The sequence below is a fragment of the Lonchura striata genome, chromosome 7 (assembly GCF_050655825.1).
Source record: "Lonchura striata isolate lonStrDom1 chromosome 7, ASM5065582v1, whole genome shotgun sequence".
Classification (NCBI taxonomy): domain Eukaryota; kingdom Metazoa; phylum Chordata; class Aves; order Passeriformes; family Estrildidae; genus Lonchura; species Lonchura striata.
Window position 1 is genome coordinate 33611456 of NC_140709.1, and position 25234 is coordinate 33636689.

General features: G+C 42.4%; 1 protein-coding gene and 1 long non-coding RNA gene across 51 annotated transcripts in view; both read left to right on the forward strand.

The window, feature by feature from the left end:
• The window catches only part of MAP2 (microtubule associated protein 2), a 233749-nt gene that overhangs the window by 169544 nt on the left and 38971 nt on the right, over window positions 1-25234 (forward strand). For 41 of the 50 annotated variants that reach the window (XM_085585422.1, XM_085585413.1, XM_085585424.1 and 38 more), the window contains 2 exons: window positions 11534-11647; window positions 13918-13995. In XM_085585422.1, the coding sequence (XP_085441548.1) occupies window positions 11534-11647; window positions 13918-13995 (192 nt within the window). The remainder of the gene's footprint in view (window positions 1-11533; window positions 11648-13917; window positions 13996-25234) is intronic. The other 9 variants (XM_085585434.1, XM_085585435.1, XM_085585433.1 and 6 more) reach the window with 4 other exon arrangements.
• Window positions 14002-16608, forward strand: LOC146766944 (uncharacterized). The gene is made up of 2 exons (XR_014956801.1): window positions 14002-15380; window positions 15453-16608. It is a non-coding gene; the product is annotated as an uncharacterized LOC146766944 (long non-coding RNA).

Consider the following 25234-nt stretch of genomic DNA (forward strand, 5'->3'; position numbering starts at 1 on the left):
TTGATTGGGACTCCACTCTGTAGTCCTCACTGAGGCACCACTTCCATGGAAATGAAAAGAAAATATTACTTTGGGGTATATTTTCTGTACAAAGTATGAGAGAGAGATATATGCAGACTCCTTGATTTGACTAACCATGATTAGCTACTCTGTATTAAAATTGGAAGGCAAAGGCAATCTGGGTTTTAATTTGAGTTAGAAACTTAAAGGAAATAGTAGAAGGAAGCAGGGGACAACCCCCTGTCTTTGTCTTTCATCTCTTCTCTTGCTGTATTCATATCCTGAGTAAGGACAGCAAAACTTAGTGTGTGCTAGTGTTTTGGTTAGGGTTTTTTGTTCTGTGGAATTGCTACTGGTAGATTAACTGCTCACTTGAAATTCAATCCTTATAATATGATAATACAGATTTGCTTGCCTTTGCCAGCTGAGGAGATGGAAATCAGCACAAAACAGCTGTCATTAGCTGGCAGCTGAGCACTGATGATCCAGTGCCTGTCCCTACCAATGGCTGATCTGGAAATTCAAAGGCACTCAAAGTGAGATGTCTGTGTGATGGTGTTTACGCTGTTATTTGTTCTTTGGGAGATTCTGAGCAAAACATTTACATTTTCTCTCCTGTTTCACAGACTGACTACAGAGCACAGTAAGTGGTGCTGGGAAAGCCTCTTCTGAAGTGATGATTTAGAAATGCAGTTTTGGTCGTTTCGTGGGGTTTTGTTAGTATTGAGGCATTCCTCATGACATGTAGAAAGTGCAGGAAACTCAAGGTACTCCAGCTGTATACATTAGAACATGGGAGTGAGCCCTTCTCCTGTCTGTGGAAAATAACTGCCCAAAACTTTAGTTTTAGTTGCATGCAGCATATGGAAAATAACTGAGAGATATCATTAGCTCCAGGGCAGGAAAACCTCTTAGCTGCTTCTCAGAGTAATTTCACTCAGGACTGAGTAGATTGAATAGTTCATGGAAATCAGTTTCAGTAGGAGGCACTGTGTATTTTAGGAGGGGAAAATAAACCCCAGGTACTTTGCTTTTTGTTTCTGTTTCCTTCCTTGACATTAATTAATACATGATCAGTTTGGTAGAGCTTCCAGCACCCCGTATAACATCTGGCAGGATAAAACTGATTTACAGTCTGATTCTCTGCCCATGCATCTGTCCAGACAGATACTCTGCTCCCCTTTATGTGAATGTATCAGCTGCCAGTGCTGTGTAGATTTGGCAGTCTTGCTGATGTACTGAAACTATTTTCATCCACAGCCTTGCACCACATATGAGGAGAGGGAATAGGATTAAGTGGTGACTGTTCCTTTTTTACCCCAAATTCACAATATGTGCTGCATCTGGGGTAACACAGCCTGCAGAGGTTGTTGGTGAGCTGAAACTCATTCCTAGCTGTTCCTGTGTATGAGTTGCTTTCTTATTCCTTTCCTTGTCATCCTTTCTCTCTATTTAAGAATATTCCTTCCTTCTCAACGACTGCTCTCTCAGCTCTTCCTTCTCTTTCTCCTTTCTCACTTATGTTGTCATTTTTAATCTTGTTCTATGTATGTGCTTCCAGCTTTATCCCAGCCACCCAGCGTAGCTCCTCTGCAACCTGGAAATTTCCACAACTGCTCCTCATTTTCAGTACAATAAGGAGCTCAGCCTCTGTATGCAGCCCTCTTGGAGGCTGCAGTACCCCCAGCCCTGGCCTCAGTTCTCCCCTCAGCAGCTGGACATCTTTAGCACTATGACTGCAGAAGCTTGCAGGTATTTAGGTGCCCAGAGAGCACACCTTTGGCAAAAGTGGAAGAGATAGTTCAGAAGGTTTGGGTGGGAAGGGACCTTAAAGCTCATGTCATTCCAATCCCAGGTTGCTCCAAACCCTGTGCAACCTGACCTTGGGACACTTCCAGGGATGGGGCAGCCACAGGTGCTCCTGACAGGCACTGAAGATGCACTGAGGGCTTTGATGTGCATCTCTCACATTTTCCTTCTTCAAGAGTAGGTGCATGTTTCTCTTTCCTAATCACATTGCACACACAGAGGTGTGAGCTGGCAGTCCCCAAGAGTGGGCAGGCAGTGGATGGGAGCAGGATTTAGGGATGAGTCCTGGTCAGAGGCAAAGCTCCCTTCAGCTGGGACAGTGCCAGAAAAGAGGGGGAGAGATTGGAGAACTGCTGACCTTGGCTGAGAACTGCTCTGGAAATTAATCTGTACATGACACAGGCCACTGCCTGTCTATGGGACACTTGTACATGCTCCTTTGGAAGGGTGCAGCACCATTCCTCTGTTGCCAGAAGAAACGCACCTGCCTTGGTACAGGTGCAGGCTGGACTGGGAAGCAGGGCTTGGAAGAGATCAGCCATGCAGCTGCTGCTGCAGTGCAGAGCTGGGCTGGGCCAACATGTGAGCACTTAGGTGAGCAGGGCATGGCATTGCTGCATTTCATGTGTTGAATAGCCCCTGATGGTTAAACCAGCATTCTGTTGGCATTGAGAGATTGATCTTCAGTCCTGACCAGGCATGACAATATCCCACGCAATCCCACAGGTTAATGTTAATTTTAAGCTTAAATCCAGCAAAGGTTTTATAAAAGCATATTGTGAGTCCTTTTTAAAAAAGATCAGAGAAAGCACTGTAAAAAGTGTTTAAAATCATCCTAGAAGGAGCTAAAAATGAACATTAAGAGATGCATCACCTCCTTCTGTAGGTGGCTGATGCTTCATTGACTTTTGTAGAGGTCCTTAAAAGTCGGTTTGTTTAAAATGTTAACTTGTACTGAAGTCCAAAACTAACATTGATTTAAAAGTGAGTTACCCATTATGTGTATTTACTCACACTGAAAAGATTAAATATCTGGTTCTTTGTTTTGAAGCCAAAGTGGTTTCTTCTGCACGAGTCCTAGGGAATTAATACTTTTGGGGAAAGATAGATATAGCTGCTTTGTATGTGCAGGTGTTGTTTGGAGCTGATACTAAGTCTTAGGAAAGGCAGTGGGACATCACTACATTGCCCTGGTTGAGGATTTGATGTTGCCAGCTTCAGTATTGCTCTAAATTGTGTTGCCCATGCATCAGACAAAACAGAACTGATAGCTTTTCCCACTTCTCATTTGGCTGGGAAATGCTGGCAGTAAATACTTTGTTCCAGGCAGTAGACTTAAGAAGATGGACTCGGGGGATGCACAGGAAACAAGTATTGCAGTAATGAGGCCTCATTTTAAAAGCTTTGCATTATTATACTGACATTGGTATGACTCCTTTTTAACAGACTTACATATTTCAGGGGGGACTGAGGACGGAAGTGGTCCCTTGGTATTTTGTTCTACAGCTGCTTGATAGTGTGGCAGAGGCCTCTGCCAAATAAATGTGCTAGGGAGCCAAAGGAGAGGGCTCACTGGAGCTTTCAGAATGGCTCCTGGTTCCTAGCATGAGGCACTTTACGTTTTACACTGTGTGCCCTGGAGATTTGGGCAATGTGTCCAACTGTCCCACTGAAGAATGTGATAAGGGAAATTCAGTCAGAGCGGGGGAACTGAAACACCCAAAACATGTGGAAGCAATCCAAGGACAGGCAGCCTGAGCTTCCCTGCTGCTTCCTTGAGTGCTGTAGAGCAGCTGAGGGTGCCCAGGAAAGCCAGCCTCTGTACCAGAGCACTGCTCAGCTGCAGCCAGGGCTCCCACTGTGCACCAGATTTACTCTGATATAAAGCAGATAGCACAAAATCATAGAATCACTGAGGCTGGAAAACACCTCCAAGATCATCACGTTCAAAAGTGTTAAGGAGCTGGGTAGTGGTAGTTCAGATTTACAATCTAGAGTTTAAGAACAGTATAGGAGTGGCTAGTGAGTACCCCAGAACACAGAGGTGTAATGCATTTGCAGTGGAGCTCACCAGGGTGTGAAGCTGCTGTGCCAGGTGCTCAGCTGTAGCTCACCTGTTCCTGCCCTTCTCACACAGTGACTGCAATACATCTTTCCCCAACATTAATCCGAATGTTTGTACCTTGGGCATCCAATCCAATGCAATAAACTGTCAAAGCTCTTTCTTTTCCAAAACACAGACCTTTTCTAGCCTGTTCTGTTGGTTAGCTGGTGAATCCTGGTGATTAAATGAATCTGTTGCTATCCTCATGGATGCTGCAGTAGCTTAACGTCAACGAGTTTATTAGAGAAATGATACTTATCTGGTGTGTTGTGGCTGCATTTAATTTAAAAGCTGATGTTCATATTATTTGCCTTCATAACTCCTGCCAATTATTGTTAATATTGCCAACATCCAGATCAAGGACCTACTTACAGCAAAATACTTACAGTCACAAAAGCCATTTGAAAGCCAGTATTTGAATTCCATAAAGCTGTGTTACGGATTTTTTCTTCAATCTCAAGCGCTAATCTGTTGGCACTTTTGGGGGTTTATGTAACTTATTCATAATACTTTGATTGCTGCTGTGCATTTGTCTTTTAATCTGCATGCAAAAAGACAGTATTTAGAGCTGTTGTGACCCCAGAGATCAAGTCCAAGGTGTATCTTTGGTTTTTCCACCCCAGATGCCACTGGGTGATGCCTGTGTCTTTTTTTTCTCCAACATTTCAGTAATCTTGACTGAAACAAGTCATCCACCAGCTTCCAGGAGAGCTGTGCATGGGTTCAGGACCTGTCCTTAGGGGACTGGCTAATGCCTCTAAAGAAATCGAACAGCTATTTCTATAGCCTGCCTGCACTCGGAATTGCAGTACCCAGGGGAGAAAAATCCATAGCTCCTGTTTTGCTTTTCAAATAGTCAAAGACAGCAAATAGCCATTTGTATCTTTTCTTTCTGCAGGAATATGTGGGGTGTTTTGCCTCACAAGACGGTGCAGGTTGCTTTGTGCTTTTGTTGTTGACTCGATTGCACTGTGCCAACAATTAGTGCTGGTTACCTTGGAAACTGCTCTGAATCCCACTGAGGATTTTGACAGGCACATCTTGACTGAAATTGCTTTGTTTTCACAAATCTGCAAGTATACATGTTGCTAATCCTTTTGTTGTGCCCTGCCTGTGTTTTTTCCCTAAAATGTAGCAAAATTAATGAAACATATTATTTTATCCTTTCCATGTCATTGCAGCTTTCTTTAATCCCTTCTTCTGCCTCAGTACTCCAGGAACATTAATTACCCTTTACTTTAAGTGAGCTCACTGTTTTTTCTTGGTACGTGTTTGACGGGTGACCCGTGAATGTGTGTGAAGTTTTGACACAATTTGCAGTCTCCTTCTTTCTGTCCCTCCTTCCTGTCATCCCTTTTCTTTGATTTTCTCCTGGAGCAGAAGGGGCTAGAAATGCTTAGGAGATAAATGAAAGCAAATAAGAGCAGGGATTCTGCATGCTACTCATCAGGCAGTTGGTTATTCATGTCTTCTACTGAGCTGCAATCCTTTATTTGGAGAATTGGATTTGAAAGTGTTCACCTTACCTCTTCCTAGAACAGGAATCCTCCCCTCTGCTTTCTAAAAGAACAGTTTTATTGCCTCAAGAAGGATTCTTTCAGGCTGGTGCATAATGCATCAGTTCAAAATATTCAGCCCAGAAATGAGAATGGCCATGCAGTTCAAAAAGGTAAACTTTGTTTATGTCTTAAACAAGTTATGCTTTACAGAGACCAGGTGGCATCTTCTGTGGCCACAGGAAGCTCAAGGTCTTGCTGCCAGCCTAGTGGCATTGGGTGGAGCTGTTGCCAGAAAGAGGAAGGGATGATGCTGCTCTAGTCTGGGAAGACTGTCCTGATGAGATTGTGGAGACGTGATATGCATTTTTATATTAGGAGGCACTGTCCCTGTTGCTGTAAAATGGGTTCTCAAGGTGGGAAGAAGAATAGGTAAGTGGGCTGAGTGATGTTGCTGAATGGCAGGCATGAAACACAGGTGACTACAGGAGAAGAGCTGAGGAGAAAAACTCTGATCTGACTGGAGCAACTCTGGCCTGAGAAATCACTGACACAGTTGTAGGAGGTGACAAGCAAGCTGTTCTCAGGGCAGGCTGTACCAGCTCCCAGTTCACTGCCAGATCCTTGCATCAGTGCCAGTCACATACCTGTGAGGCAGGGAGAGGCTGTGAGCCTCTCAAAACCAGTCCTCAGAATAACCACACAGCATTGCACAGAGGGATAGGGGAGACAAGATAAAAGGCACTGCTGCATGAGGGCTGTCAGAAACAAACAGCTGAACAGTTTCACCTAAGAAGTGGTGTTCATAGCAAACTCAGCTTCTCCATGGGTTGAGTCTGAGGTTGTGGTAGGTTGGAAGAGAAAGAGGAAAAAGTGCTAGAGGCTGAAGGACAGCCATTAAAAGGGCATGTAAAGAACAGACATCACACATCACTGTGGGGATGTCTCATAGATCAGATTTTTGCTCTTGCTGTTGTAGTTGCAGATATTTTTTTTAAAAACTATTTTTTGGAAATGTTTATGTCAGGACCTGAAAGCTCAGACACCTATTTTAAAAGACTCTTGCCACTGTCTGTATATGTGTCTCTGGGGCTGGTAAACATGTCTGTTATAAAAGTTAATGGAATGGAAAGCTGTCATGGGAAATAGAAGTACTGTAGGTAATGTGCCAGTGGAGACATCTGCAGTCCAATGACAAATGCAGCAGGATCAATAAGGAATGAAGGAAAACTTTGAAATTACATCTTGGCCTTGTACAGGATCTGATCCCAGATACTGTGTCATGCTGTAGCCAGTCTTTGGCATGTAACCTCATTTACCAGCCCCCGAGTCCCTGTCTGGGAAGGGGGCCTCAGCTATCAGGAGGGAGTGCAGGAATGATGAATTACAGGTTGGAATTACACCTGCTTCAGTGTAAGTCTCAATGCTAGAGTGATTGTGCTGGGGATTGGGCAGCACCTGTGCCCATGGTGTACTTGTGAGGAGAGCAGCAGCCTTTGGAGGCAGCAGGCCTTCTAAACACACCTGGGGGGAGGCTGTGGCTCCCCATCACAGCTGCTTCAGCATCCTCTGTGCATCTTAGTGCTCTGGAAAGGGTTTGTGCCCCTGAATCATCTCTGGGACACAGAGATTCTAGATCTCCTGATTTGGTATGCTGGGGTTTGTAGAAGAATTGGGCTGACTTCCAAAACCAGAGTGCCTAATTTGTTTGAGTTTTAGCTTTGGTTTAAATTAGTGTAGTGCCCCAGACAGGCATCTGTCCTCTCAGCAGGGCAGAGTCCTCTGTTCCTGCCACAGAAGAGCCGTGGCACTGACAGCAGCGTGGCAGAGCTGACCTGGCAGCCCTGTTGGAGTGTGGTCTGAAGTGACCTTTGAGGGAGCAGCAGAGCTACCATCCTGGTGTGTCAGCCCCTGGCCTCTCAGCTCAGCCTGCTCCCTGTCAGGGCTTTGGAGAGCTCATGCTGAGGGTTTTCACTGTGTTTTCTCTCTGTTATGGACATCCCATCCAAGGACTCCCTATACCATAGGGTACTGTATTCCTAAAATCAAGCTGTGAAGCTCTGTCTGTGTCCTGTATCATGAACAGCTGACATCTTGGTAAAAGGAGCAACATTTTGCTCTCTACAAAATGCAAAGAAAAGGCATGTTGCTGTTCTTTGCTCTGCTGGGATCTAAGGTAAAGCCATGCTCCTTATTGCTTTTAAGAAATAAATCTATTTGTTATAAGTTGTTGTTAGTGCCGTTTCTGTGGCATGAAGTAGAGTCAGAAGGAGTCTGTGTGTTAAAAGTGAGGGAAAATAAATGTCTACAAGCAAAACCATGTCTAGTGAATACACAGCTCAGCATCCACAGCATTCAAACTGCCTAATTTTCCCATTTTTTTTGGTCTTGTTTTGGTTTTTTGTTTGTTTGCTCTTTATCATTAGGCTGCCTTGAACTTTAACTGAACCATAAGAAAACTATGAAAAGTCTCAATAGCAGTGCTGTGAGGATTTGACTTACCCACTGGATCTTCTATTTATAGTGTCCATTAGTACAGAGGAGTCTGTCCTTTTGCAGCAGTCATGTATGGCAAAAGCACTGTTCTGATGAACTGCCCATGCCCCCTGTGTCACCCAAAATATCCATCAGCAGAGTGTTCAGAAATAAGCCTTTCTTGATTAAAGACCACTGCCAAACAAAACAAACGGAACAAAACATACAAGCCCAGAGGCCATTTTTATTTTTATTTACTTATTTTGCGGTAGCCTGAAATAGAAATTTCTATTTACCAGGAGACAACCTTTCACCCCCATGCATAGCTCCCTGTGGAGCATTATCTTTCTCCCAAGGAAATTAAATCAGAGAGAAAGCTGAGAGGGTGAGAACTGCCCTCCGAGCTTGTAGAGCCCATTTGTACTAGAGGACCAGGCTGGATGGGAACAAGTATAAATTCTATTACAAAGGAGGCAGTTTTTAATGATTTGTCTTAACCCTGCTGGGAGGAGGGTTGCAGTATCTTGGCTGATGGAAAGCAGTTGACCAAGGGGATTTCCTTTGGATATGCTCCAGGGTGCTAAACCTGATACAGGTTTGGATATTCTAGATCAGAAATTAATTGGAGGCTTTCATTAAAATTTTCATGTGAGCATAAGCTTCAGAAATGGATTAAGAGTCTTCCTCATGTAGTCAGTATTTGTTTCATCTGAGCTAATAGTACAGTCTCAATGATGTTACTTTTGTGGTGTTGTGATTAGTAGCTTGGTGAAGTTTTGACAGGAGGGCCACGTGTCACATCCTTCAGGTATGAAGCGGTGGCAGGAGTTGATGCAGGGTCTTCTGTATCTGTGGCACTCGGTGAAGCTCTGTACTGTCCTCCATGCTCACCAGAGCTGTCAGGGCTCTTTTCTTTCCTGCTCTGAAAGAGCAGAATCTGAGCTATATACCAGCTATCAAAGGATGCTTTCTGGAAGAGCAGCATGGCTCTCTGCAGCACATGCAGCACGCTGTGCTGTGGGGACAGTCCCGTGTGTCTGAAGGAGGAGGAAGGGCCATGCTGCAGGTTCCTTCTCCCAGGTTTTCCCAGCTTGTGCTTTGCAGGCTGAGGGTGCCTCACAGCACAGGGAGCTGTCAGGACCTTTAAGGATTCCAGATTTGTGTCCATCCACTGGTCTGCAGCAGCAGCACCATGTCAGAGTCTGGGAGTGTCTGGGAAGTGTCTGCTTTGTGTTTCTCATGAGAGGAGGGAACCCAGAGCTGGCTGGAAGCACCCCCAGCATCCAGCAGGTGTGGAAGCAGCCCAAAATGAGGTACAAACCCCAAAATAATGTGCAGGCCCCTGAAAGGCAGCTGGGAAGACTGCTGGGCTTTAAATCAATATCCCTGTTCTTTGATCTATAGGACTGGCCACATGCATGACTTGATTGATGGGGTTATGGTGCTCCATTTGATCTACTTAACCACAAAGGGGAGTTTCATGTCATGCTAGGGGATGTGATGTTGAATAGAAGATCAGAACTGGAGCTGCTCTTCATAGTCTCCTCCTCCTCTTACAGGCACCTTTATCATACGTAGCCTCATCTCAAAAAACAGTTGGTTTCTTTCTTCCAATGTGGAAGCCTGTCAGAACTTTCCACCCCTGAGAGTAGGAAAGCAGCATCTTTAGATTGCTAATCTGTATTTATTCTCAAGTTTATATTCATGTATTTCAAATGTTTTTTTCAAACTCATGTTTTTCAAGTCAGCTTGTTTTTTTCATTGCTTGGTAGTTGTTCTGGTATATTCATCCATCTACTTTTGCTGTTGGCAGCAGCCAATGGAACTGTTGCAGTCACTGCCCTCCAGGTGACCATCCAGGAGTGCAGTGAATTGTAAGGTATAAACACCAACAATTATGAATGTCCTTTGCCAGTAGGTGGGGATTTTTAATATCTCGTTAAATAGTTTGTGTAAAAGAAAGATTAACCTAGAACTTTGGTTTTAAACAAACATGGCTGTGGTAATTCACATCTGTGTTTTTTGAGAAAAACATTTGGCTTTTCTAAAGGACAAATGAAGAGGAATAGCTTCACATTAAAAGTACACGGGAATTCTGTAAGAGTAACTGTGAAAATAAATCATTATTAATCTAATGAACTGTCCCTTGTCAGAGTGGTTGCTGTGAAGTTACATGTAGGGCATTGATTTAAACATACTTGCTCTTCCCAGCCAGTTCTTGCCTGAAGGATGTGGTAATGGGTGAGCAGAGCTTTTATTCCTGCCCTCAGGATGGTGACTAATGGGGGCTCTGGCAGGAGCAGGGTGTATTGACATGTGCCATTACAAACCTCTGTCTCCACACAAGGGCTGGGGAAGCAGTGAAGTTTTGCTCTGGTCCCAGGTGTGCTCAGCTGTGCAACTGGTGGGTTGTGACTGTGCAGCTTGTGGCCTTCCCTGGGGGTCAGCTCCATCTGTGTTGGAAACAGCTGGCAGGCAGCACTTGGGTATAGCTGGAGAGGGAAGGGGTTTATTTCCACCGAGTTTGGCTGAGAGAGAAACATATATTGATTAATGACAAAGGGAGAGCAGACTCACAGATAAGAACCACAAACCCTTTGCTCTCTGAATGCTGCTGGACCAGCCCTTAAGATCTTGATTTGTTGCATCAAAGGTATCTGAATTTCCAGAGGAGAGGAAACTTCTCTGGTTGCTTCCACATGCAGCTGTGTGCCTGATGACATTTCACTGCACCTTTGAGTGGGTCTGGAGTTGAGCTGAGACAGTTTCTCAGTTTGGAAGAATTCACTCCTTGAGTGGTCCTACTACATTCTGCTCACCAGAGCAGCCAGTTGCTGACCATTCTCAGGTGTGCTACACCTTGTGGGCAGTGGGGAAGAGCAGAGTTCTTGAGGGTTCTGTGGCACCCAGCTCTGCCAAGCCTGCAGTGCCTGAGTCAGCTCCATGCACAGAGCAGATTGGGGGCCAGCTGCCAGGAGCCCATTCCACCAGAAAAAGGCATCCTCTGCCATCCCTCTGCACAGTACTCAGACCTAGTGTTTAAATAAAGCTTTGTGTGGCAGTCTTCAAAGGGGTGAGGAAGATGAAGTATTGACTGTAACCATGCAGGAGTGTTATTTGGCCCTTCAAGTCCCTCACCAGCATAGATGGCTGTCTGGGAAGTGCCTTTAATGCATACTGTGTGCTGCTGAGGAGGAATTAGAGTCCAAAGGGCATGTTGGAATGCAGCTAACTTCATATATTAAATGTCAAGAAATTCCATTACTCAGCTGCCCATTCTACCCATTTGCAAAACAATACCTACAGACATTTTTCTAGACATTTAATAGATGGTAGTCTTAAAATATTGCAGTTGCTGCACATTGTCCCTAACAGAAAGAACATTTAATAATGAAGCTTTGTGCATCCTGATTAGAGTAAGCTCCTGATTTTTAGAAATACTTGGCATTTTGTACTGAAACCTTTGGAATATCTGGTCCTTCTCTTTTATTTTTAATGATTTCCTTACAGTTCAGGAAGAAAGATTACCTTTTAAAATGGATTAAGTCTGCCTCTGGTTTTTATTGTTTAAGCTAATCTTTCTGATTTTAAACACCATTCTGATTAGCATGCTTTTCTTTCTTTTTTCCTGACTTTGCTACTGCCACAGAAGAAGTGTCTGCGAGGATAGTACAAGTAGTAACAGCTGAAGCTGTAGCAGTCCTGAAAGGTGAACAGGAAAAAGAAGCCCAGCACAAAGATCAGCCTGGATCACTACCTTTAGGTAAAATGAGACAAAGAATGTTTCAGGTATCCTTGTGTCTGCAAATGTCTGTATGTATATTAAAACCTGCAGTTCCAGCTGTGTATTCACATTGCTTATGGTTGTAAACCATAGTCACCACTGGATAAATGCTGGAGCCACAGGATTATGGCAGGATCTTGAATTCCCAGTTCTTCATGACCCTGTGACTGTCTCATTCCCTGTTTGCTCTAACAGCAGTTCTCCACCTTGTTTCTGACTCATGGTTGAGTAGCTCAACCATGAGTGTGTTTGGTGGTAGGGTTTTGTCATCACGTTGGTTGGAACTGTTTGAGTTCAGCCGTGTACAATGTGAAGGATTAATGTCTGAAGAGGCAAAGATAGAGTGACAAATAAAAGGAAAGTGAGGCTTTGCTGGTTGGGTGGTAGCTGCTCAAATAGATGGAGGGGGGAGCACCTCCACAGGAAGTAAAAAGGAATGGGTCACACCAGACTGAGAGCACCAGCCAGAGTGAGGGCAGATTGTGGAAGGAGTGACATGGTAAAAGCAAATCCCAGCAGTCTGTACTGGAAAGGGTAAAAATGCCACTGGTCCATGCTGTGTCTCCACCCTCCTCTTGCCTCCTTTGTTTAATATCTCTGAACTATATGTGTATGTGTGTATCTATCTATCAAAGAAGGTAGGTATACAGCCATTTGTACCTAAAGTGCTTGCTCCTTGCCAGAAAACTTTTGCAGTAACTCAAAACATGTACACCAAAGGCCAGAGAAAGGACATACTTACTTCATCTTGAGGTAAGGAAGTCATGCAAGCCTATCCTAGGATGGATTCTGCTGAGTGCATGTTCATTGTGATTAAATCAAAACAATGCCCTGCAGTGTTTTCCTCACAGGTAATCTGCTTGTTTTGGTGCACTACTTGGCCCTTGCCTAAGAATGAATTCAAGTCAATGAGTAATTTAGAATATTTGTTGGAAACTTGGTTCCCATGGTTTTTTGCTTCATTGAGCTAACTTAGAACTGCAGCAGGGAGATGGGTTGCTTGGTGATTCCCTTCTTTGCAGAGACTCAGTTTTACATGGAAGACCCCAATTCTCCAAATCACTTCACTCAGGCCTGGGAGAGGCAAAATGGATATTCAGTTCCATCTAGTCAGATAAGTAATTTAAAAGACATTGTGAGAAGTATGTCTTCAGTTAACAACTGTTGGTGTTACAGTTTCTGTGGTCAGATGCATTGTGATGAGTTTATAAATACTCTGTCCCTGGACAGCACATCTTAAGGACAAGTCACATAGGGTCTTTTCCAAATCACACTGAAATCAATAGGAGAAAGCCTGGAAAATTCTGTTGGGGCTTTGAAAGTGGCCTGCCTGTGCTTGGAAAGAAGCCCTGAACAGTAAACTGAGATCTGCCTGTTGAAAGGTGATGTTGATAAGACAGATCTGCTAAAACAGATTTGGTTGGGTGTGGGGTTTTTTTTGTTTTTTTTTTTAACATTGGTTAATCTGCAGGAGTGGATCTGTTTTTAAAGAAAAAATTTCTCAAAGTGATTGGTACGAGATCAAATGGAAAGGTCATGCTGAGTTCATTTAAGAAGCTTGTTTAGAATTTAAACATACTTGAATTGAAGTAATTGTAAAAAAACCATTTGTTTTCAGCATCTGGTCTCATGACTGGGAATGAATGCAAATCCCAGTCCAAGTGCATCTAAGTTTTCACTGTGCCTTGCTCAGCTGAATCACTGTTCTGTCATAGCTGATATAAGTTCCCTGTGCTGATATCTTTTGCATTTAGATAAGCAATATTTGCATGTGTTCTGTGATTAACCTTGAATGCAGTAGAAGAAAAAATTGTGCAGAATGGAGTCTTTTCATGTACTCAAGGTGGATTAAAGATACTGGGTGCCAGTTTTTGGTAGTTGGTGTGAATTTGTAATACCTCTGTGCTCGGATGCTTTTCTGTTGTTGCCTTGGATGACTGAACGCTTTTTAAGAGGCAATACTGATTTAAAAGAGTATCTCATATTTGATTTTTATATTGTGCTCTATAACCAGAATTTTGTAAGTAATTAATACGATTAGAAAATGAATCAACAATAGAAGAATAAATCCTTTTATTATAATTTCAAAACTGCATGTATTCTGCAAGGGTCTGTCTAAAAATCCAGCAGGCATGAGCTCTCATCAGATAATTCCTCAGCTGGGCAGAACAGGCTGACTGCAGCTTACATCATGTATTGGTCTTCCTGGAATTAATGACTCTATCTCATTTTCACTGTTTGATTTCTAGCAGTTGAAGAGTCAGCCAACCTGCCTCCTTCCCCACCTCCATCACCAGCTTCTGAGCAGACTGGAGTTCTGGAGGAAGGTAAGGGTCTCCTGGACATTGCAGTGCAGAGCTGTCAGCAGAGGCATGAGACATGAATCTAAAGATTGGGAAATCAGAAAACGGAGTTACTTTCTGCGGTGGAGATACTTCCTGTGGAAAAATCAGCCATTCTCAGCAATAACTCCCCATCTGCAAACCAACTGCAGTGCATGGATGAGGTAGACACATGCACAGAGGTAGCTGAGGGATATGCTAAGTACATCCATGCTAAAGAAAAAGAGATAGTGTTGCTCAATTTTTTTGTCTGCTTGCAATATGAGCCACACTGCTCTTCCAGTGTGGTCACCAAAACTATGATTAAATATAGGTCATCTTTTGTTTTGAGATGTGTTTGGCTGCTTTTTAAAGTTACCATTGCCTTTTGGTTTGAAATCTTAAATGCATGAAAGCAAGGAGATTCAGAGCTGGATCATTTCTTTGGCCCTTGACCTGTAATTCATGCTCCAGTGCCTGCATGTATTAGAAGTTCTGCACACAAAGTGCAGCAGTCACATTCTAGTCTTACAAAGCAAATTTCTATTCTATTCTGCACGAGTTTCAGTTTCAGTAGCCCGTGATCACTGCATTTTCCTCCTGCTGAAACCTCCTCCAGCAAAGAGCTGAAGTGTTGCCTTGATGTTAAGCAGAGGCCTGAATCCCAGCGAAGCTGCCGCAGTGTAGGCGTGTGCGTGAGTGCTTTGTTCAGCAGAAGACAACTGCTGCATCAAGGCCAACAGCATAGGGAGACAGCAGTGTGTTCAAATTGAGCTGTATCATGGGGATAAGAAGGATTTGGGTTCAGAATCTCCAGGGGACTGTCAGTTGTACTCATGTCAGTAACATTTTTATGTCTCCACTTCTTGATTTTCTTTCAGCGTTTTATCTTTCTTTTTGTTACATAAGTGCATGAAAATAATTTCCTATCATCTGCTGAACAAACTTCGTTGGTATTTTAACACAGAGCCTCTATGGATTTTGCAAGTGGATGGTTGTTTCACATGCTAGCATTCTCTGACTCAGTTGCTGAGGACACTGCAATTAGGCATGTTCCATCACGCAGTCATTTTTGACACAATGAAATACAGGCTGTGTTAACAACATTTGTCAGTTCACTCTACTGGAAGGGTCTACTAGGTGTGGTTACTAACAGTTATAAAGAACTTGAGTAATTGATTGTTGTTGTTTTTTAAAAAAAAATCTGCCTGTTGTGTGTTTAAAAACAATGTAACAGTTCCTAGACTCATCACACAGGTAATGGCAATCAAAACTATTAATTGAAAAGAGAACTGGTAAGGCATTAGCAAAGATTTTTAGAGTTGTTACCAGGGCTTTATCACTATTTTTCATACCATAGTAAAGGGCTTCTTGTTCTGCTTCAGGCCAAGGTTCCTCCATTAGCCTCAGGTTTAGGTTTTTCATACCATAGTAAAGGGCTTCTTGTTCTGCTTCAGGCCAAGGTTCTTCCATTAGCCTCAGGTTTAGGTTTGGCTTTGTATGCTGCTTGTATCAGATGTATATTTGCATGTATTTCAGGATTTTAAAAAGTTCTTATATTGCTTAATTGACAGGAGGTTGTAGATTGGCCCCATAGCAAATGAAAAGCATTTTGCTAGTTGTACTAACACAGGAAGGTGGCAAAACACTCTACAACTTGAGGTTATTATCTACTGCCAGACTGCAGCTCCCAGCTGTGAAATGACTCAGCAAGTCACTTAACATTGTAGGTTTTCTCTTTCCTTGCTTGTAGAATTGAATTAATATAATAGTACTTATCCTGCAGAGGTGCTTACAAGGGCTGAAAGAACGGTACTTGGGAGATGTTTTGATGATTTACATGAATGCCTTGGTTTTTAATAACTTTCAAATAGTTTTCTTTAACACAAGTCAAAAGAGATGTTTGCACAACATGGAAGATTTTTATTCAGTGCTTCATTTTTAAGAGCAGATGGCCATTCTGTAAGTGAAGTGTGAACGGGAGTGATGTTCCTGAGTCTTTAATGAACTGTGCTGGAAGTTTCTTGTTTATGTCTGGCTCTCTAACAGGATCTCATGGTAGAGTTGCTTGAAGCAACAGAAAGAACTTGGAAATAATTTCACCAGAAATTTGTTATGTTGCTTTTTACCAAAATATCAGCGTTGTCAGTTCCGTGTAGTGAAAATCTTGTGCTCTGCTTTGTATTAGAAGATACTGTCCTTATTTTCTGTGGGTAAAGTTCAGTTATTGCTGGCCTGAGTGAGCCAGACCTGTCAATTTTATTCAGGCAAAGTTCCCATTCAGAAGAGTTTGCCTCAGTAGGGTTTGACCCAGTTTTACTGTACTTCTTTAAACTTCCTGTTCCCTATACCATCTGGCAATCCATCCTCATGTACCTTACATTGTCTGTCTTTCTGCTTAGTAAAGTACACTTTATTAATTAATTGAACAAAAAAGGTGAGCACTTGGTGTGTCTGCCTCAGACCTTTTTTCCCCTTCTCCCAGAAGCTTTCCCAATGCACTTGTCAGTGTGTGTCACATTGCTTTGAATCCAAGAGACTTCTTCAGTCACTCTAGGAAGGAAATCACTGTTGTAGACTGACAAAGGTGGATGTGGCCAGCCATGCAGCAAACACAAATTAAAAAAAAAAAAAAAAAGGTAGGAAAGACAGAGAGGTTTGTGGGTCAGGTTTATTTCATGAGAGAAAGGAGTTGCTTGGATGTAGGTTTCTTTGATTTGGCTGCAGGAAAGCATTCAAATGAACCTGTCCCTTTTTACTGCTGCAGAAGGTAAGAGAACTGATTTGCCTTATTGAAATTATTATATTTATTTCAACTATAATAACATAATTTTGTTCAGGAAATTAAATTCTCCCTAGCACCCTCTAATCCTGTTATGAGTTGTATCTAGTCTTGCAGGACTGATGTAATATTCTAATTTTTGCATTTCTTTTGTGCTCCTTGCCTTTTGATGATGGTCAACAATGTCTTCATGTAAAAAAATTTTAAACATTAAGGAACAGAAGGGTGTCTCTGATGGACTGTCTTCCACTTTGAAATAGGCAGGTTAGCCTTTATATACCAAGAATGTTTTGTAAACTGAAGTGTTCAAGTGTTGTATGAAAATGGATCTGTTAACAGTGAAAATTACTTCTTGAAAGGCATTCTCAAAATATACAAGAAAATTAAAGCAGAATTAGCCTTTGTGAGAAGTGATTTTAATCTTGGACTTTAAAATGCATTAGGGATTTTCCCATGTATTGAGACAGAAAAGATTAGAAGGGACTATAGTAACAAAGGTTTTTTTCTTGTTGCTGAAATAAAAGCATAGCCTCCTTAGAAGACATCATTGTCCTGTTAATGAAATTATCTGCATTAATTCTGAAAATACCTTTCTTCAAACTGATAAAAAAACCACGTTAAATCTGTAAAATAGCCACTGATGTAACAGCCCCAAACAGCGGCAGCCTTTACACTCCTGGTGATTTTGGATCATCACAATAGCATGTATTAATCATTTTCACTGCTGTCAGTTCCTGCAGTTTTAAGGAGCAGAGGCAAGACCTCCGTTTTCTTGCCTACAGTCTGTTCAGAATCTAGAAAGAAGGGATTTTCAGTCTTGTTTGCAGCAGTATAGACAAGTTCTGGTATTTCATCTTCACTCTTGTTTGATGCATTTTGCTTTTGAAGGGCCCTATGATAAACAAACCCACAGCTGGAAGGAGAACCTCCCCTTCTGCACATCTTCCTTCTCTGTTTTCAGCTTCTTGACTGTATCAACCTTCCCTTCTTTTCTTCACGTCCCAGCTCCAGCTGAGTAGGTGGCAAGAGCTTCTGTTCATTCAGTTCTTGTCTTTGGTAATTGATGGGCTGGTGTGAGGGCACCCTGCAGAGAAGGGGGAGTTGAAATTTTGAACCTTCTTGGATTTAGGAAGGAGTTAATTCCTTGTGTCCTGAACTCTGGACTCATCCCCTGTAATTTGCCTTTTTCAAACTGGGTCCCTCAAATTTGTTACAGAATTTTGTAGCTGTATCTGTGGAGAAGAAATCCACAAGTTCTGCACTGTGAGTAGATTGAGATGATTCCCTGAAACCTTGCTTCTGGCTCTTAAGTACTAGGGAAAAATGGGAAGCTTTGGCACAATGCTGTGCTTAGCATTTCCTATTGCAGTGCCCTGCAGAGCTTCCTGCTTGGCAGAAGTGGGTTGCCAGGTTTTCTTTCCACACCTGCCACTTTTAGTACTGCATAAACCCCTGAATGTGGGGGTTGGATTCCACTACAGAAGAGAAGCAGCCAAACTATCAGTGGTTCAGGCACTTCTTTGTCCCCTGAAAGAAACTGTGAATACAGTTCTCCTGAGTTCCATGTGTGGTCTTTGTGCACACAGCATACCTTTGGTCCCAGCCAGCCTCAGGGCTGGCACCAGTATTAAACATGGACCCATGGAATTGGTTTCTCCTACAGCAATCCTTTCCTAGGCAGAAAAAATCCATGCCATGACATTACAGGACACTTGCTGCCAGTTACTTGAGAAAGAAGAGGAGCTTTTTGTAAAGATACAGATGTTGTTTTGTCATGATGTCCTGTTGAAAGAAACATCACACTTGGTGTTGTTTGCCAGGAAGAACCTTAGAGCTCTTATAAATGGGATTGGTTTAGATCAAAATTGTTTCCAAGGCTAAGGTAATCACAGTTAGGGTAGCATTCCTGAGCCCTTTTGTTTTGGCATCCCACAAGAGATCTGTTATACTGGCTGTGTTAAAGCCTTGCTTTCTGACAGTTCTGGGGGCTCTGGGGGAAATCCTGTAAGTTATAATTGCCTTTAGAAAGACCAGGGACACAAAGTATGGACTTGTACTTGAAGCTGGTAGGAAATCCAGTGGAACAGCTGCAGCTCCTTAAGGCAACCCATGAATAAGTGTTCATCAAACTATCAGGTGTCATACACTGAGAATGGACTTAAACATCTGTTCTCTAGCACTAGATGTTTAGTTTTTCATACCTTTATTTATGATGAGGATTCCTCAGCCTACAGGAGGTCCCAAGTCTCCCCTTGAGACTTGTATGGATGAGGTTGTAGGCCAGTAATTTTCATTAGTAGTGTTATTTTTCTTTGTCTTACAAAAACTGCCCCTCCCTGTACTTGTCAGTAGCTGGTGTGGTCCCACTAATGTGATTTTCTGCAAGGCTACAGTGATGGGAATAAGCCTGTCATTCCAAAGCATTAGCAAATACTGAGGTGGGAGCTAGTTCACCCATGGAAACATGACACAACAGCATAAAATATAGGACTAACAGAGACTGCTGTGAGCAGCACTTTCTGACCTTTATCAGGATAAAATAGGTTGCTAGCTGTTAAGGGAAGGGAATTTTTTGTTGTTTAAATGCTGCTTATGTAGAAAAAAGAAAAGTGAAGATTTTTGAAACAGGTAAAATGAAAAAGTCACCACTGGCCAAAATATAAGCTGGTTTTCTTTTTAATTAAAGATCTTTTTAAATTTTACACTTTTAAGTACTAAATCTGATGACTATGAGGAATTCAACTATGTCAAGAGATTTTTAGTACAGTCAGTCAGGTGTGTAATACATATGAGTATAGTGTGAGTTGTGAGATGTGGTTTGTGCACAGCATGTGTTCTTCTAAGTCATTAGTGTGTAGTTTTGAAATTCACTTACTGCTAGGATTGGTTTCTGATGTTGGTTTACCCAGTAGGAAGGGCCAGGTACATGCTCCATGTGTTAAAATGCACAACTGCCTCATTCCTCCATCCTGCATTAACTCATAGCCTGGCTCGTGCCATCCACTCCAGCATGGCATAGTGGCTGGTGGTGCTACAGCATGTGTCCATGCTACTCTGTTTTCTCGTGTGTGTGTCTGTCTGTCCTGCAGCCTTTGTCTGTGTGTCTGTTTGTAAATGCAGGGGCGGAGGATAAGGTGGGGCTGCTCCAGCGCTGCGCCGGCTGCGGGCCTGCAGCCGGCCGGGAGCGGCGTAGGCACCTGGCCCCCTCCATTTCGGTGTCTGTGCCCAAGGAGGAGCCCTGCAATTCAGATGAGGAGTACTATGAACACCCTTTGTTCAGCTCAGAGTGGACTGGCTCTAGTACACACCCCAGTGCCACAGTGAAGAGCACAGAGGTCTTGTTGGGCCATGATGAAGGTGAAATGAGCATTGTCCCATTTGGTTCCTCTTCCCCTCTACTCACCTTCACCTGCCATCCATTTCATTCTTTATGTGACTGACATTGCTGCCTGCTGGGGAGGGAAACCTGTGTTTTCTCCCCAGATGGAAGTGATGCCCCTTCAAGAGTCTCTCCTGTCTAGGTAAAGCTGCAGCATGAGCAGCTTTGGGGTCAGTGTAACTGTGGTTCCCAGTTAAATCAGGGCTCTTGTTCTTCAGGCCTGGCTTAGAGCAGAAGCAAAAGGAGTAGCTAGTTAAAAGAACTGGAACCTAATTAGTCCTTTGTGCCAGAGAAATACTGCCAAGAACAGTACACAGAGTAGGCCACAATATTGTTACTGAAAGTAAGTCAATTGTTTACACAATGGGGGAAAATATGTCTGTACCAAAGATAGCCCTGGAAGGACTTTAATTCACCAGCAGGTGAAGTAAGTAAGTTTTAACCCAATGTACACAGGTAATTTAGGCCATATTAGGTCCTGTTTGATTTCCAGTTGTTTTGTGGGCACACTCTGCATTGTGCCAACTGACTGCAAACACAGAGTGAAAAAAGCCTCTCTGTACTTCTGTTTCTATCCCCTGAGCACATCATTATGTAGAAGTAAAATCAAGGAAGAATCTTCTTCTGACTAACAGAATAGCTGACTTCTCAAAGGTGAAATAGTTGATGTTTCAGTTCACAGCACTCAGTCTTGGGAGCTGCAGTTAAAAATAGTACTGGATCCTCTAAAGGTTTGTGTCCCAGGAGGCTGGGGCTGTCTCCCTGAAACTGGTCACTGCTCATTTTAAGAAAACCAGAATTGTCCAGAATTAACAGGAAAAATATAGAATTAACAGCCTAATACTGTAACAGCGTGGATAAGAGATCGGCACTAATAATTGAAAATTGTTCATGTCAGCATATCTAACAGAGGGCAGGAAGATGGAAAAATCACAGGGCTAGCTTTACTTTAGCTGTGTGCCTACAGCTGTACATAACAGTGTGATTAGCTCATGGGCAGCTTCCTTTTCAGTCAAATCACCTGCCTCTGGTGAAAAATCTCAGAACATCTATGTGAAGGAGAAAAAAGGCAGATAAGCTGGGTCATGAGTGGAAAGATAGGCATTATGAGACTCTGAGATTCTCAGCTGGTGAGAGCACAGTGCTAAAATGCCAATATTCAATCCCTGTACAGGTCAGTCACTTGAGAGTTGGACTTGATGATCCTTCTGGGTCCCTTCCAGCTGAGACTATTGTGTGAAAGAGCTGTCCTTGCTGGCCAGCAGTCTGTTTGGCATAAGAGTCTGCTGCACAAGGAGAGGCTATATGATTCTTTTGTTAATTCAAGGATGACTTTCTAGTTTGAGTAGTTATTTTTATTCATGTGGCTTTGTGTAAAGTGTTCCAGGAAATGAAGGAGTATTGCTCAGAGTAAAATAAAAGGTTATCCTTAACATTTTTTAATTGAGAGGGATGCACACAAAAGTACATAAAATCAGAAAAAGAAAATTAAAGCAAGTTATTCAGGTCAGGGAATCTTGTAGCTGGGGAGCTGTTGTCCTGCAAGGCTGCTTTTACAATCTGCCCACATTCAAATATTTCTCCAATTCTCAGGCATTGGTCGGAGTCCGGTTCTGAATCTTCTGGCTTCTGTTCATTTAAGATACAGTATCTAACCTTAATTATTTTATGTTATTAATAATGTGTTCTTCTTTACATAGTGGTATTTTCTCAGCCTTAGTGTTTATGTTCCTTAAATCACTCTTTTAAGGCTGCAGCTGAAACGGATGATTGATTGTCTAGTTTTCACTGGACCAATCTCAGGAGAAAAACAAAGCCCTTGCAATTCCAAGAGGATGGACACACCCACTTCCAGATTTGAAAATGCTTTGTTCTAAGCCTGATTCAGCAAAGTACTTCATCATGAGACACATTTTAAACTCAGGGATGTCATCAGGTTGCCTGCAGCATGACTGCTGGTCAGCTCCTTGAGTACGTTGCTGAATCAAAGGATTCACACTTATTTCTGACTTCTTGCCAGAGGGAATGCTAATAGTGCACAGTAATTTTTGTCTGAGTAGCAGTGGCAGGAATACAAGCCTGGAATGGAGATTTTTCTAATAATTCTTCTGTCACGGCACAAGCAAATATTGTTCTTGCTTCTACTATACGGATCCTAAAAGCCTGTAGGCTGAGTGGTATGTTTTAGAAATTTGGATGAACAGATAATTATATTGCATTCATTGGTTTCTTTGGCATAATTGATGGTGAGAAGCCTGGGAATAAGTAGGGAAACAGCAAAAAACAAAGAGTCCTTAGGTTAAAATAATGGTTTTCACATACAGATTTCAGATGTCAGACAATGTCAGGGAGAAATTGTTTATAAACCCATTCAGTGTATTGGCAGAAATCATGCAAAACCCATTAATCTTTAGCCATGCACAAGGCCTATTATGACTATGAAAGTTCTCGGTATTTTGCTAAATCCAGAATTCATACAGTAGATTGACTTGCTGGCATTCAGCAGTCAGTATTACCAAGGTCAGTGGAAAGAAATCAATGCCTCATACCTTCCTCCACCTCAGTTGAATGTCATGTACTGGACTAAACGGCACATTATTAGAAAAATATCAGTGTACTTTGAGGTCATTGATGCATTAGTGTTGTCAGAGCTATCCATCATTCCATTCCATCTTCACTTCCAATGACTATTTGACCCACTGTCATCCTTGGGAGAGGTATGACACTTTCATAAAACACTGTAAAACACTTTCAGCTCTCATCTTGTGACATAAACATGATTGTCTGGGGGGAGGCAGGCTTTTGGTTTGGTTTTTTCCCTATCAAAAATTCAGTTCCATGGTGGGTAAAATTAACTGGGTACTGGCAGTCCTTTACAGATTTACATAGAAAATATTGAGCTGAAAAGGTTATGTAAATGCAGTCCTGAAAGGGTCATGTAAAAGCAATCCTGCTCAGCTGTGTGCTTGGTGTTTACTGTTGGTGGTGATGTCACCTATTTTTTCCATCCCCAAGAAGAAGAACCAGTAAAGAGTCTGATGGCTGTGGAAGTGCAACCCGCTGTTCTTCCTGGGAAGCAAGTGGGGAAAGAGCACAGGCCCATTAAACCTCTGGACCAGTCAAAGGCCCTCTGTGAGGGTCAGTCAGATTCTGGTTCAGTGTGTCATGAAGAAAAAGTGCCAAATGTGGCATCCAGCAGGGAGGGTGTGACCTTTGTGCTGAAAGACACACCCCCTTCCCTTGGCTGAGGAAGGTGTCTCCTCCTTAGGTTTGCATGTGTTTGCTGCCAGCAAATCCTTCTCCAGCTTTCTCCAGTGCTTTCCAAGCCTGCTTCATTTTCTGTTTTTTCCCATTTATTAGTATGACTGCTCTTGTTATTATGCTTGAAGAGTGTGTAGTGGATAATTTGATTGTGTAGGTGCTGTATGACAACATGGTTTCCCACCGCTGCGGCTGATTCCTGAGTTTTTTACTTTGCCATGATAAAATATTGCTTTGCAGCTAAGCTTATGCCTCTGTGTAAGCCCTTTTTCCCCATCTCAGATGTGTTTGCCAGTCACATTGCTAATCTATGTATTTTTTTTTCTTTTTGGTGCAGAGGTTCATCTGCATTTCTTTCAAACAGCAGATTTGCCGCCTTTGACTATGACATAAAGACGCTTAAAATGTAGAAATGTTTTCATTTGCAGTGTGCAGGATTTTTGTTTGGTTGGTTTGGTTTTTTTGTGTGTGCTTCAGTGCGTTCTGGTTTAGCTTCCTTAAAGCTATTGCTTCTTATATCACGCCCTTGTCATCCATTGCAAACCTCCCCTCCTCTCTTGAGCCATTGCCAGAACTCTTATTTTTTGCGTGTGCCACTTTATTACAAGTGTTTAACCCTGCTGGAGTGCCCTTCTTTGGCAAAATCTCCATCACTTCCACTGGGACATTTGACTTCAAAGTGAAGGTTAGGACTGGGTGCACTGAGTGAAGTTTAGACTTAATCTCTGAACAAAGTATTTACTGCAGTCATCCTTCAGTACCTAAGAACTAGGCTTCAGTATTTTTCTTTTAATGGTATTTCTCTTCAGGCAGTGGAACACGGTGCAAAGACCCCTGGTGTGGAGTAGTGATGTACCCACTCCCTACCTGGCTAAGGAATGCTGCCTTTAGGAGGCTTGTGTTCTGCATGGCCCAGATGAAGAGCACTGGATTCCTTTGGCAGTCAGAATATGCTTTGATGCCATTGGTATTGTTTGTTTGCACTACAGTAAGAGGCACAGTAGGATACATGGAGAAAAGCAGTATCTAGGTATTTCATTTCTGTGAAGCAAGGATGACATCAGCCCAGTGGCCATGCTTTACACTTCATGGGGATTGCAAGTCATTCACCAAATGTAAAAATACAAAGGAGCAAAATCACTGTGGGTGTAGATTTGTAGTTTGGTTACCTGTAGATTTTAGAATCTCAGTTGCTTTTCTGACTCAATATTAACATATGCAGATATTTAAATAACGAGCAATACTACGATACTAATTGTTCTAAAACCAGTCAGATTCATCAGAGCAAAAAGATGGCTCCATGGACTTCAGATCTGAAGAAATTCAGAGTTGGCCCAATGCTAGTTGTAACAAGCTTTAGAAAAAACTCATAAAACCTATTTTACAGATTAGTGCAGAAAGATATGCCACATTCTTCAGTCTTTCTCTTCATATTTTCCATTATAGGAAGATGTCAAGGAGATAGGAATCATTATCTTCCGCAGGACATTAAAAAAAAAGATCAAGTTATTAATGATTAACCAAGTAGGTATTAAAAAAAAACTTTACTAGGTATGACCCTCTGAAAATAAAGTGGCAGAGTATAAGAGAAGCCTTTTTAGTTTCAATTTAACTTAATTGGCTCCTGATCTAGAGTCACAGAAGTATGCCAAGTATTCCTTTACTTCAGCTACAGCTGTGGGTGACTGGCCATTTTGAAGACCAGACCTTCAAGATCTGGGAGTATTAATAGGTCTGTTGCTGATTTCCACATGCTGGTTTGGTGACAGCAGTGAGATTTTGGTATTTGACAAAGAGCGAGTGTAGTAAGTTGATACAGTTAA